We start from the raw sequence: 15,831 nt of genomic DNA on the forward strand, positions 1-15,831 counted from the left end.
TCTCAGAATCTATAACGAAGGAGAAGTACACAATATTACTTTGAACTTGGATAACGACACAAATATAATGGCCAATTACATGGATAACGAATAGGAGTTTCTGCATCTACCCAATCCCTACCTGTAATATCGTGTCTTTTTCATGATTTTTAAATTTAAAAATTTTGAAATTTTGGCAAAGTATTTAATGGAAATGATATAAATCGTGGAAAATATCCTTAAATATAGGTGACGGGTGTGGCCTAGGGCCCACTGACAAGACTAAAATAAGACAATGTCTCGTAATTCTGAGAACGTTGGTGGTTTGTTTTTTTTAAACGGGTTACGGTTGGCCCAAAAATTGCATTTTTCAAAAATGACCTGCCTCTATTTTTACCTTTTTTTGGATTGGATCAGACTGGATCTGCTCCGTTTGATCCAAATTAATATGAATCTGGACTCATCCCAGGACCCATATTAACTAGGATTTGGTCAAGGTAGGATCCATATGAATTTTGGATATAGATTCGGATCTTAGATCCAGATCTGGATCCAAAACCCAAAAATAGCTAATTTAAAACTTTAAAATCAATTTAAAAGTTGGGTAGGTAGAGTTCTACCTGGAATAGAACTCTACCATAGGATGGCCTCCGGAGGGTGCGACACCCTCTGGAACATTCCCTAATATATATTATATTTGATAATATAATAAAATAAATAATTAAATAAAATAATTAATAAAAGGTATTATCTAGAAGAGGGGTAGAACTCTACTATCTAATAGAGAGTTATCTAGAGGGGACGTCACCCTCTAGATAAGGAGTTAATTTAAAATATATATATATAATATAACAAATTAAAAGGATAACCTCTAGAAGAGATAGAGTTCTACCTTTGGTAGAACTCTATTTTCTAAAGGAGAGTCCATCACCCTTTAGAGAGACTTCTTAAGATAAAATTTAAATTAAATAAAAAGAAAAAAAATAAGAGAAAATAATACACTATAAAAAGGGATTGGATTCTCCCTCTCTCTAGAATCGTTATTCTAGAGAGAGAGGGAGAGAGTTAGAGAGAAGAGAGAGCTCAACTCGTGGGAGAGAGAGAGAGAGAGAAAAGAAAAGAGAAAGAAAGAAAAAGAATGAAAGGGAAGAGAGGAAAAGAAGAAGAAAAAGAGGAAAAAGAGGAAGGAGAAGAGGAAATCCATCATTCTCATCGAACATCCGACGCCATTTCGATCTTTTTCCACGTCCGGTTTAAGGCACGGGTTCTTCTCTAGATTCGAATGGGGGAGAAATAGTTTTAAATCTGATTCATGTGTAAGTTTGGATGAGAAAGATAAATCTGATTCAAAAACATGTATAAACATATGCCTTGATTCATGATTTCATGTATTTTTTGTTTGATGTGAGCGTGCCAATGATTTTTCATGTTTAAGCATGTGTTCAACATAAATTTATTCTTGAATTTTATATATCATGAAAAATATATGTTGCCAATTTTTGCATAGTCTTTCTATGCTGAATATATATATATATATATATATATATATATATATATATATATATATATATATATATATATATATATATATATATTTCCCTGCCTATTTTTGGCGCATGTTGATTTTTGGGTTCACGAGCATATCAACACACTTTGTTTGGATCAGACTTTATCCAAATCAGGTTGTTGATTTCATCATATGGGCAGCCTCATCAGATCTGCCTATATGCTTTCATGGGCAGTCTAATCAGACCTGCCGACAGGCATACATGTTGCTTTTTATGGATGTATCAGTTTTATTTTCATGTTTTGATGCAGACAGCATGTTGCTGATAGATTTTTAATGTTATCAAAACTGATTTGCCTACATGATATTTTGGTGGACTGTTATAAAAAAATATCTGTTTTCAAGTGGTTATATTGGCTATGATTAAATCAGAATTTTACATAATGTTTTTCTTATTGTGATAAAATTGAAATACATGTTACCTGTTATCAGATTTAGCAACATGTCAGTTGATGGCTGTCATCAAATTCATGAACATGCTGAATTTGTTGACTATTATGAAATCTGATTTTTCTGTTATGGTATGGACTGATATCAGATTTGATTACAAGAATTGTTATGGACTGTTATCAAACTTGTTCAGAGGCTGTTATGTTGATTGGCATCTAAACTGCTTTTGATGTTGTTATATTGATTGACATAAAAAAAATGGTTTTGATGATGTTATGTTGATTGTCATAAAAACTGTTTGGATGCTATTATGTTGGCGGAAATCAAATATGAAACTATGCTCTTATGTTGACTGTTATCGAAACTGTATATTCATGTTCTGTTGGCTATGAGTAAAACTGGTTATTTTGTTAAAAGTGTGGACTGTTATCGGCTGCGTATAGAGGTATTTTTACAAACTGTTTTGGGCAGCATATTGTTGCACAATTATGCAGCAATAGCGTGTTGTTATGAGTATCTCTGCAGCAACAACATGCTGCCGACAGCATGTTGCTACTCGTATATGAGCAGTGGCAGCATGCTGTTGTGCCCATAGTGCAGCAACGACATGCTGTACTTATCAGACCTGCTGAATGGTGCATGGTGTAGTTAAAAAAAACCTGGAGCAGATTTACCACCTTTTGGCTCTTGTACAATCTGATCCAGGTTTATCTATGTTTTTGCCTGTGAAATATGAACAGATTGGCCACGGTCTGGACAGGTGCAATCTGATCAGACTGATGATTATGTTGGGTGATTGAAATTTGATCAGATTGGCAGTATGTTGAGTTGCATTGTGTTGGATGTTTATTCTAAACAGTGTTGTTATGTTCAGACCTGCATTCATATGTATTGTAGGGTATTATATATGTTTTGGATTTGGTTGTGCATGTTTATGCATTCATAGTATGTTGCAAATGTGCATATCATACGCATGAAAATTCTAAAGCTATTTTGATGTTTGCATAAATATGATCACGTGCATATTTGGGTGTTTATGCATGAAATGGATTATGATAATGGGTGTTGCAAGCATTTGTTCGTATGCGTATGCAATTGGCTTTATGTGCATTCTTGTTATGTGATTGAATACACATTGTAGACATGTTTTGGAACAAGGTATGTATTGCATATTCACTAAAATTTTGTAAAAAGATGCATAAATCATTTTGAGATGCTTTTGTGGTCATATGTGAACCACTGTGAGCTGCGTAGGCCAAGAGCATGTGTTGCTCCAATGTTGTTGATTTTATTTATGCATTGTAAATTTATTTCTAAAAATTATTGACTTTCCTAAATTAATTGCATTGTTAAAATGTGGCGGGCCAGAGACCAAGATGGGTTTTGCATCTGGATTTGCAAAACGGTTCTTTTGTAAAGGACTTGAAATTATTTAAAATGGTAACAGAGACCAAAGAGTGTAATTAGTCTCTTTCTTGGCGTCACTTTCACAGTGTGGGAATCTTGGATAGCGGTCATGAGAGACCGTGAGGATACTAAAACTCTGTGTGCGATTGTGCCCCTGAACCCAATATGGTGATTCAACTTCTGGTCATAATTTTAGGGAGATTTCAACTACTTTGCCTAGGGATGGTGTTGTTGACTTAGTTGTAGTTATTAGTATACCAAAAAAGTGGCATCAATGGTTGAGGATTTTCATTGATGTCCCAGCATTAGGTGAGGATTCCTAATGTTTCGATGGAATGTAAGGATTCCTGATATCGGTCAAAGAACAAATGTGGAACTCAATAATAAAATACAAATTATGTGTTAAGTTACAATTGAAAACCTAACTTGGACTTCGAGAATTTTTGTCTGTTTTGAATATCTACAGGTTTAGGAAAAAATAAAAACTAAAATTGTGTGCATTTAATAAGGATATGCATGCAAAAGCAACTCTGATAAATAACTTAATAAGTTATTCATGCATGTGCATTGAATCATGCATATTTCAGCATTAGTTTATGCATTCTGGCTTATTCTGTTTCGCATGATATTTGTTGTTACATAATACTTGTTTAAATGCTTAAATGGTAAGTTGATCATGGAAAGTGTTTGGTTTATGTTATTTCCTTACAATTTGAATTTTTAGAGAAATTCGTACAAAGGACTTTGGTTCTTACCCGTTTTCAAAAACTTTTTACAGGTCCAGGTGTTGAGTGATGGGATGACGTGCTAAGCTGGAGACTGCGAGCCTTGCGTGACTAGTTTTGGGTTCTTAACAGAGTGGCTCCTTGTGATAAACGATTTTACTGTCTTGATTATTTGACATTATTTATTTATTAATAATGTTGATTATTCTTTGTTGATTCAACGCACTATATGTTAGCGCACTATCTCTTTGTGGTTTGATATATTAAATATGTGAGACCCCAGATCCTTGAGTGTATTTCCGCAATTGTTTTAAAAAAAAATCCACTATATTTACGAGGATTAGTTGGGGTCATTACACTAACAAGCTCCAAATTTCAAAGAAGTTTTTATTCTTACTATATTCAAGATGTCCTTTATATCATTCTACTTTTCTGACCAATGACTAGCCATGCCATCAAAACTTGGTTTAGCATTCGGTTTCTAATTTCTAGAATAGATTTATCGGAACATTAGATTTGGCATTCCCTCTTCAACAAGACTCCAAAGTCAACTACAATATTTACCACCCCAAAGTTTAGCACAATTCACCAGAGCTCTACAATATTATCACTTTCTTGCCAACATACAGAAATGGACAACTCAAAATTATCAAATTCAAGATCGGATGTGTCTATTGGTTGTTCTTGTTATTCATGTACTATGTCCTGTACCAAGGCTTTTGGTAACATTAAGAATTGGAAGCATGATAATCAAATGTGCCCTTCATAACAGATAAGAGAGTGTGACTAGAATATGATCATAAACACAAAAGAAAAAAATATAAGAACAAATTAGACTCAGTATCTTATAAACTATTACTTATCAAATCTAATAATTTTATAGGAAAATAGTCCTATATGTACTGCAAAACCAAGCATTATCAGAAGAATTGCTGCCAAGTTTAAGAAGTGATAGTCTACATGCAGGTAATAAATATCACTATCATGAACTTTTGCCATTCCAACTATCATATTATACCCAAGACATCATCTGGCTCACTAAATATCAAAAAATTTAGCTCTTTTTTCCAGTACTTACCTTTCTAATGTCACTAAGCTTTTGTTGTTTTGTCGAATAAATTGTGAAGGAAACTAATTTCATGAACCTGTACATTTCCACTTGATTCCCATGGGCGTTGCCCCTCTGCGCAAGTCAACGCATAGCATAGGTCCTGGGGGCAGGGGTCCTAGCCTCGAAGTTTTAGGCTGCCGGCAGGCTGAGCCAGTGTGACCAGGTCTTCGTGCTGGGTGCAGTTTCTTCAGGTTATAAATTCAGAAAAAAAAAACTGTACATTTCCACTGTTTGCAGCCATGTCTGAAGCAGGGTTTTCTCTCTGTCTCCTCTATATTTGTGTTAATACCGTAGTCACAAATATCAATCTCGGCTATAACTCGGCAAGGCAATTTCTCACAATAATATAGGTAATAAATCTTGAAAAAAAATCATTGCTTAAAAAAATTTTAAAACATAAAAATAGTAGAATTAGGTAAAAGAAATAACATGTTTAGATAATAAAATAAATAAGTAAAAAGTATAAAAGCAAGAAGAAAAAAACATAGTAAAGATATAGAAAAGAAGTAAAAAAAATTAAAAGATAACTCATAAGATTGTGATATTATCGTGCTAATATCATTATATTTTCACGATAATATTTGGTGTATAAATTTGTTATATTTTCAAAATATCATGATATTTTTTCCTTAATATTGTTTTATGAATTTACAGCTATATTATCACTATATTTTCAAAATATCACCTGTCTGCGACTACCAGGTTTGTGTGCAATCATAAGGACTAGATTGCAAGCTCAATTTCTAGGTTATATTGCCAATCATGCTATCATAATGAAATTAAACTATGCCATACCACTTTCCAAAGCACGCAAAAGAAACTAATGATCAATTGAACATTTCTATACTGATCTGTGGGGAAGAACACTTCAGAATTTCTTCAAGAACAGGTAGATAGAGAAGCCCTGAGATGCAAGTCGTGTACATATAATATATTTTAAAGGGTTTTGCTTGGAATGGAAAGAAGTATATAATACAAGAGATCAAAGTCCCAGCTCACTCTTTAGCTTTCTGGAACTGCTTATCTAGACCCATTATGTACAATGTATCAAGAGAATCCACAATTGTTGCTCCAAGACCACAAAAGCTATCAGCACCACTCTTAGATTGTGGCTGAAAATGTCAAATAACAATTGAAAATTAGTGCATACAGATCTTTATAAACAATAACTAGTGATATGCTGTTAATAGTGTTAAAGATGTAAAGCAGTGACGAACCAAAGTTAATAAAGCACATGTCATCATAAAACATTGCCTACTTCACTATATTATTGATCGCTGAGTAGTTTCACAGTGGACTGTTGTGCCAATTTTCAAAAAGAGAGATTTCCAAAAGGGAGATCATTAACAGTATTACTGTAATAACCTCAATTTTTGTAATTTATTTATTTAAATTTATTTGAAAATAACGAGTACTTTTCTAAATTTGGGCCTCGGATCCGTTACCGGATCCAGAAAAGAATGCGTAAATAACCCACCATGGGGTATTAAAACTATACTTATAATAGTTAAATAAATAATTAATAGTATAAAAAAGAAAAAAACAAAAAGAAAAACCAAGTATTTAAGGTTGGATCCGTGTTTGGATCCAACATGTGGATCTAAGATCCATAAAATGGTCTTTATATCCATATCTACAATAAAACTAATAATAATAAGAAGAAGAATATATAAATAAAATTTAAATTTTATTTATTTATCCGAGGATCCACAGTTGGATCCATTCGGATCCAACTTGTGGATCCATATAGTTTGGGGCTTGGGTTACGGGCCTCGGGTCCGGACCCGAGCCACGCCCCTGTGTAATCCTTTTTAAGAAAGGGGCAACCCGATAAGAGTTGCCCGATAGGTTTGTAATAGAACAAGGGGCGTAACCGAAACCCCCATCTCGGCGATAAAAGGAGAGGCGGAAGAGGGGGTCTCACCCTCTTCCCTCGTCTCTCTCTCTCTCTCTCTCTCTCTCTCTCTCTCTCTCTCTCTCTCTCTCTCTCTCTCTCTCTCTCTCTCTCTCTCTCTCGTGTGGGCGAGCATTGGGGAGGTGGAGCTCGCTGGAAAGCCACAGCTACCAGCAGCCACCGCAGGCTACGGCAGCCCCCGTCTCCTGTTCTTTCCCTTGGGTGCGGCAACCACCGACGCCAGCCCTAGCTGTGATTCCCAGCCAGCAGGGCCATCAACGACCCCCCCTTTCTCTAACGGCAAGCAGTTTCAGCAGCCACCTAACATTGATTCAAAGGTACGGGTTTTCCTCTTGATTTCGAGTGAGAAAGAGGGTGTAGATTTGCTTTCCATGGAATATTTTAGGGTAATCATTAGGGAGAGGCAGATTTGGGGTTTTGAGGCACCGGAAACCCCAAATCGACAGGTTTGTGAGATTGAATGTTGTAATAGCCATGTGTATGCTTGATTTTAACGTTGACATGGAAGGCAAATCTTTAAGTTGTATTTATCCATCCAAAAAGATCTCTCTGGACCGCATTTCTTGCATTTTCCTACCATGTTCATTTTAGTTCTGACGATCACATCACTTGGGAGAGTCCTTTTTATTCTAACGTTGTGTGTTAATGAATCTGCCACCTGTTTGTCTTATAAAAATTCAGTATCAGTGGACATCAAAGTATAGTCATATTTGACTTTCGTGGATGGTGTCATATTTCATAAATTTGAGTTTGTCCACTGCTGTAGATATTTGGAAGTTTTTACTCTTTCATTGGCAGCTGATGGTTGAAAATTAAAATGCATACTCTCAGTGGTTACAAAGGTGTAAGGGCAATAGTCAATCCATGCCTGTATTTTATTTGATCAGTTGACAGTGGTTCGTGAGACATTGAATGACAGAGAGGGCTCTTTATGAATAATTTAGAAAGATCAGAACCTTTGTTCATTTAATATGCATGAAATCTCCTTTCCCCCATTTATTGAATTTCATCTATTGTTACAAATTGGGGCAACATTGGAGATAAAACAACTCGTTCAAGAAAACTACACGCATGAGATCTGGCATGTTCACAAAGATTCTTTGTGAAAGCCATTTGAATTGGGTGTTGTTGGCTTCATGGTTCAGTTTTGTTTATTGTGGAGAATACCTATTGTACAGGCTCAACCTCGGGAGTTTCTTCTCGTCTACTCGGGAGTTTCTTCTCGTCTACTGAGATGGTTAATTGAACAGGAAAATAGATAGATAATCTGAGTGGTGGGTTTTAGTTATTAACATGTAAAGTCGTGGTATAAATTTTTAACTCCTGCCAATGTATATAAAACATATGTTCTGAAGCTTTGATATCCAGACCCTTGCAGGAGCTGATTAACAACCCTGCTAGAAATCACATATGTTCTGAATTCTTTTACATCCTCAGATTATTACATGCTCATGGTGTGGGAATAGTACCTATCTAGTGTGGCTTATTAGAACAGGTATAAATATATAGTTGATTAATGAAATCCTAATCACTATGGCTTTGTTGTGTCCATTGTTCCAAGGTTGTTATGGTGTGTATCAATTATAAACCGCAGGTCAATACCAAAATTTTTCTATTATGTCAAACTTTGGGTTGAAACATGGTTGTCAAACAACTCGAGGGTTTTATCTGCATTATGTTTAGAAAGCCTATTATGGTCGAGATAGGTTGTTGTTTAGCATAGGCAATATATATTGGAACTGTGAAAAAAAAATATATATATATATATATATATATCAAGTGTATACTTTAACACTTAGTGTTATTTTGATTCTAGAGCTAGATCTTTAAATTTGCAAGTTAAATTTCCAGATTTAGTTATATGCATGTATGGTAATTTTAATACATGTTATGAATGAGATTTTTCATATGCATTGATTTGATCTGACATGCCTAAGTATTATGCTATCGAAAAATTTGTTTAAGTGCATATACATACATGAAATCGATGTGTGTGTAACATGTACAATACTGCTTGAATGTCCACATGTACTTATGAATCATAAATGAATGCATATGTATGAAATGATTTCATAAAAGCACATGCACACGAATAGTGAACTCATGCACATGCATAAATATATTATTGTTTCATACACATCTTTAAAATTTGTCATACATATGCATCGAAAAGCATGTGAAAAATTATGCATGGAGGCATGCGATTGATGATTTTTGCTTATGGATGCATTGATGGTCATTTGGATCATCAGGGACTGGGTGAGCCTCGAGAACCAGTCGTTTTCTGATTTAGTTATTTTGATGCATTGCAACAAATCAAACGTGATATTAATGTTTTACCGCACTGTTCTATGTGATCACGGGCTGTGGTCCCGTGAAAAAGCTTAGCATGCTGATGTGCAAGCTTATGTTATTAATTTTGCATGTAAATTTGCAAATGTAAAGGAAATGAATTAATAACCAGATAAAAGAAAGTAAAGAACAGTGTAATTCACTTTCTCCTTGATGTCCCTGCTTTAGCGTGGGAATCTTGGATATTGCGGTTTAGGGGAAACCGTGAGGATACAAAAACTCCGTGTGCGTTTTGTTGCCCCTGAACCCGATATTGAGGTTCTTCTCTTGGCCACGGTTTTAGGGAGAATCCGCCACTTTACCCGGGAGTGGTGTGTTAGTCACAGCTGTGAGTTTGTTTGGTATACCAAGAAAGTGGCGTCAGTGGATGCTGTTTTCCATGGTGTCCCCGACTTTGGATATTGTTTTCCAAGGTTCCGATGGATGGTGCTGTTTCCTGATATCGGTCGAGGGCTAAGTGTGGAACCCGGTAATAAAATACAAATTGGGTGTTAAGCTACCCCGGGAACCCTACTTGACCTCGGGGATTGTACCCGTTTGGTGTATCCGCGGGCAATGGTAAATTAAAAAGAGGAACTTAAAGATTGTGTGCATTTAATAGGACATGCATATGGAAAGAGGGGAGCTTAAATGAAAGATAATAAGGGTTCATGCATCGCACATAAATCATACATATTCTTGTTATGCATTAGTTCATGCATGTTTACCTGTTCACTTGGTTATTATATGTTGATCATTGGAGGATGTTGATCTCTGTTGCATTTAATTTCTTTATTGATTAAGTTGTAATTAATGTTAATTACTTAGTGTTCCCTCATGATTAATGTTTATTTTATTGTTGCATAACTAGTTAATTGTCTTATAATTTGGTTATAATTGTATCCTTCTAAAATATTACATGGATCTTATTTATGCTCTTTTTCTTATTTGATTCATTAGGGAAACCTGTACGCAGAATTCTTCGGATTTCTGACCCTCTCATTTTATTGGTTTTTCCCAGATACAGGTGATCAGTGAAATTGACTCGCTCTGAGGAGACACGAGGGTCAGATTTGCTTCAGATTGCTTCACTTACGGACATAGGGGCTCTACTGTTATTTCCTTTTAGTTTTTCTTATTTCCTGCAATTTGCTATTTCACTTTTGACATTAAATATGATTTTTATTGATTCATTAATAAAAGAGTTCAGTTGGTTGGTTATGAATGATAAATGTAAGTTGGTTTGTGGTGTGTGGTTATCCAACTGAAATTGGAACTGTAGGGACCCCAGGTCTCTTGGAAGTTTTTCCGCAACTCTTAGAAGAAAAAAAAATCTGCATTTTCAAAGGGTATGAATTGGGGTCGTTACAATTACAATGAACCAACTTCTTTGAGCCATATTATTACAAAGAGATCTTCCATTGGGTAAGTAATATGGCATGATATTAATGTAAATTACAAATACAACCGCAGGTCCCCCTCACTCACCAAGAAATGCACCTAGCTTTTCGTAGTATCGTGTATTTTTCCATGATTTTGAAATTCGAAAAATATAATTTTTAAATTATATATTTAATTAAATTGACAAAGTCGTGAGAAAATATACCATTCTATAGGTGACGTCAACTGGGTCTGGGCGTGGCGCAGAGCCCACTAACAAGACCTAGTTGAGCTAATGATGATTTGAGAAATTTTTCGTTTTTAACCTTTAAATTCAAGTGAAAATCGAGCAAAATTGAGGTTATATCCAGGCAAAATTCGGAAGTATGTACACTGTTAGATGCGCCTCAAAATTTTGATCGTGTTGGCAGCCTGTTTTTTCGAATTCGGATTGCAGTTGAACCAAAAATCACATTTTTCAAAAATGACCCGCTTCTAATTTTGACTTTTTCTAGATTGGATCGGACTGGATCCGCTCCGTTTGATCCAAGTTAATATGAATTTGAACCCAGTCCAGGATCCATATTCACTAGGATCTGGTCCAGGTAGGATTCATATGGATTTGGATCTTGGATTTATATTTGAATCTGAAATCCATCCATGGCCAATTTAAAACTTTAAAATCAACTTTAATTTAAAAGAGAATGAGGTAGAGTTCTAGGTAGAACTCTACCCCATAAAGACTTCCAAAGGGGGGCGACACCCTCTGGAATATTATTGAGAATATTATATTAAATAAAACATTTAATAAAATAATTAAATAAATTTTATATTATCTAGAAGATAATGTAGAGTTCTACATGAAGTAGAACTCTACTTAAGTCATCTAGAGGGGACGTCACCCCCTTCTAGATAAAATCAAATTAGAAAATAAAAATTTTAAATATGAAAACAAATATTATAAAAGGAGTTAGTCTCTCCCTCTCTCTAGAACTCGTGTTCTAGAGAGAGAGAGAGAGAGTCAAAGAGAGAAAAAAGGAAAGAACCCCAAACTCGTGTGAGGAAAGAGAGAAAAAAAAGAAGAGAGAAAAGAGAAGAAAGAAAGAAAAGGAGAAGAGAAGAAAAACCAATTTTTCTTTATACATCCATTGATTTCTCGGTCTTTTTTCTGAACTTCGGTCAAGTTACGGGTTTCTCTCTAAGTTCTTACGTGAAGAAATAGGTATAAATCTGATTTTATGTATACATATTAGAGGAAAAAATGAATTTGATCTTATGTATATATATATATACATATTCTATGTTTGGCCGATTCTTATAAATATGAATGTATGGTTGTGATTCTGTTTTATCAACCTTATTGTGTGTTGAATTTTTTAGCATGTTCTAGAAATACATTTTGGATCAGATTTGTTATGATCATGCATGTCGACAGATCCGAACCAGATCTGTTGTGTTTGCGCATGCAGATCTGAACAGATCTGTCGATTTGTGCAGGCCGACAGATCTGTCGAGTTTCATTATTGTACAAGCCTGGTCGAGATTTGTTGTTTGTTAGTAAGCAAATCATGTCAGACTGGATGAATTTCGCTTGTGTGCAAATCTAATCAGACTTATTGAATTTTGTTTGTGTGCAAATCTGATCAGACTTGCCTAATTCTATGTGTATACAAATCGGATGACTTGCCGAATTTCTTGTATGTGCAAATCTGATCAAACTTGCCGAGTTCCTTGTATGTGCAAATCTGATCAGACTTGCCGAGTTTCATAGTATATAAATCTAATCAGATTTGTTGAGTATTTTGAGTACGTAAATTTGATCAGTTTTCCTTTGTTTTATGAGTATATGTAAATCTAATCAGATTTGCCGAGTACAAGTTCATATTCATTTTGGCTGCAGGCTTATGTATTTGATTACCTATTCATGGTGATTTAGACCTGTCCAACTGCATGTTCATGCATTGAAATGTGATATTTCAATTCATGTTAGTTGAATTACATGTTCATAGAATCATATGTTACAATTCTATTGTTTTTGTACTTATGTATGATTGCAGCAAGCATGTTGTACACATGGTTCCTTATGGTTTGGCCGACCCATGTACATGATTATGATCATGTACATAGATGAGTCAGTATGCTGAAAATGTGTATTTTTTAGCATAGGTCGACCCATGTACATGTATTTGATCATGTAAATGGATCAGCCCCAGTTATTGGATCGATAAGAAACTTATGTATAGTTGATTTAGTACATGAATTTGATTATTTATACATTTTAAGATTTGATGTATGCCTTCTTTCTGAAGTGATACATAAACATGAGTTTGAATTGATCATGTTTGCAGTGAGGAATATCATACACATGAATCTGAAATTTATTGATGTTGGCATAAATATGATCATATGCATGTTTGGTTGTTTATGCATGAAATTAATCATGATAATGTATTCTGCAGGCATTTATTCTCATAAGTATGTGTTTGGCTTCATGTGCATTCATTGTGTATTTAAATGTGCATTGTGAACATATTTGAAAACAATGTATGTTGCATATTCACTGAAATTTCAAAAAGATGCATAAATCACTGTTGAGATGTGTTAGTGGTCAGATGTGAACCACTACAGGTCATGTACGCCAGGAGCATATGTTGTTCTACTTATTATTGATTTTATTTATGCATTGCAAAATTTATTTCTACAAATTTAATGGTTTTTCAAAATTAATTGCATTGTTAAATTGTACGGGCCATGTAACAACCCCAACTTATCCCCGTGAAAAGTAAAAAAAAAATTAAACAATTGCGAAAACCAAAACCTAAGGCCTCACGGACTTAACAACTTTCAAACCACAAGTGATCTTTTCAATAAACCAACCAATTAATAGCTAACTTTATTAACCAAATAAATAAATGAAATAGAACAAAAATAAATTAAAGTGTGAAATCATAGAGCCACATTGTTCAGAAATAACAGAAGTCACGCGATCTCACGAGCTCCCAGTGGCAGTCATTCTTGTCACTGAGCTCCAGGTCCTGAGAAAAGCATTTGAAGTACTGGATAAGAATCAAAGATTCTTTATTCGAATTCCTCTAAAAATCCAAATAGGTAAGAAAGAGCATAAATGAAATTCATGCAAGACATTTAGAAAAATATAAGAATAACAATCTCATAATTCATTTACCATTCAAGCATCTAAAAGCAAGTATCATGCAATAACAATATCTCGCACGCAACAGAACAAGTAAGAAATGCTTGAACTAGTGCAGAACAGTAAAGATGCATGATTCAATGAACATGCATGAACAATTTATCAGAGTTCTCGTTTGCATGCGTCTCCCTATTAAATGCACAAAAGTTTAGTTAAACTTTTCATTAAACCCGTGGATATTCAAAACGGGCATAACAATTCTCGAAGTCAACATAGGTCCCCAATTATACCTTAACACACAATTTATATTTTATTGTTGGGTTTCACACTTGTTTCTCGACCGATATCAAGAATCAACGAACATTATAAATCAACATCATCCATTGGGACACCAGGAAAATCAATATCTACAGAAGCCACTTTCTTGATATATCAATAACAATAGTTGTGTCACAACACCACCCCAAGGCAAAGTGGCTAAAAACACCTTAAAATTGTGACCGAGAGGCGAACCACCATATCGGGTCAGGGGTACAAACGTACACGGAGTTTTATTATCCTCACGATTTCCCCAAAACTGTCATCTAGGATTCCCACACTGTTGAAAGGACATCCACTAAGAAAAATATTAATTACATTATTTATCTCTTTTATGTTTTTAACAAAAGTCAAGTTCTTTACACAAGAATCATTTTGCAAATCAACATGAAAAACCCAACACGAGACCTAACAAGTTATAATTTTAACAGTGCAATTAAATTAGAAAGCCAATAATTTCAAATGTGAATTTTGCAATGCATAAACACAAATCTTGGTGCAACACATGCTCCTTGCCCACATAGACTACAATGGTTCACATCTAACCACTGATGCATCTTATGCAAAATCCTCAGTAAACATGCAATAACACAATTATTCAAATATTTCCACAATGCACATTCATTCACACACAACAAGATTACATATAAAACAAATTGAATATGCATACGAACAAATGCTTGCAACATGCATTTTTCACGATCCATCGTATGTACAAACTCTCAAATAAGCACATGATCATATTCATGCATGTTATAAACTTCATGAGTTTTCATGCATAAAACATAAGCATGATAATCTAATGCATGTTATAACCAATAACCACTTTTTTCATTCACATGCAACAAAGTTGGGCATGCTCGAGATACAGAACATAACCACCGAGACATAGCTATGCTGCCACAATGCACAGGACAGCATTAGCATGCAGTTGGCAGCATGTTTCTCATGCAGAAATACGCAGTCAAAGACAGTGGACAACGGACGATGTTGCACATTGCACACTAGTCTGCCCCACAAAGTGTAAAACCCACGTTTCTTTTAAAAAAAAATTGTATTGGACCCTGGCCAGGTCAGGTCCGGACCCGACCTGGGCCCCTTTTCATTAGGGTTTTAGTAACCCGACTCAGGAAGAGGATTTTAAATCCTCTTCCCGAGCGCCGCAACACCCCCCCCCCCCCCTCCACCTGCGATTTTGGGGAGATAGGGGGAAACCCATTGGGGTTTCCCCATTCATCGCCCCCCCCCTTATGCCTTTAAGAGCCGTGTAGGAGGGCGAGGGGAGGCACGCCTCCCTTTCGCAGCCCTTCGATCCCCTCGCGACGACCCCCCTCCTCCCTTGCTGCGCTTGCCACCAGCGTCGTCGCTGCGACCCACGCCGACGCCGGCCACCGCCTCTCAGACTTCGTATCGAACCCCGCTCTGACTCCGCGGCCTGAGCCTCGTATCATCTACACTCGTAGACGCACGCAGTTGCACGACATCCCGAGGTAGGGTAAAGTCGCACAAAGGGCAATAAATGAACCTATTTAAGTTGAAATAATTAAGATGCACATG

The 15,831-nt window shown here is 35.6% G+C and overlaps 1 protein-coding gene across 1 annotated transcript in view; it reads right to left on the reverse strand.

Annotated features, from left to right (window-relative positions):
- The window catches only part of LOC149842315 (mannosyl-oligosaccharide 1,2-alpha-mannosidase MNS1-like), a 123,893-nt gene that overhangs the window by 83,130 nt on the left and 24,932 nt on the right, over positions 1-15,831 (reverse strand). The window contains exon 4 of the mRNA XM_089999059.1: positions 6,179-6,291. Coding sequence (XP_089855185.1) covers positions 6,179-6,291 — 113 coding nt within the window. The remainder of the gene's footprint in view (positions 1-6,178; positions 6,292-15,831) is intronic.

This window comes from Nuphar pumila, chromosome 3, assembly GCF_984573655.1.
Source record: "Nuphar pumila chromosome 3, dmNupPumi1.hap1.1, whole genome shotgun sequence".
Taxonomy (NCBI): Eukaryota; Viridiplantae; Streptophyta; class Magnoliopsida; order Nymphaeales; family Nymphaeaceae; genus Nuphar; species Nuphar pumila.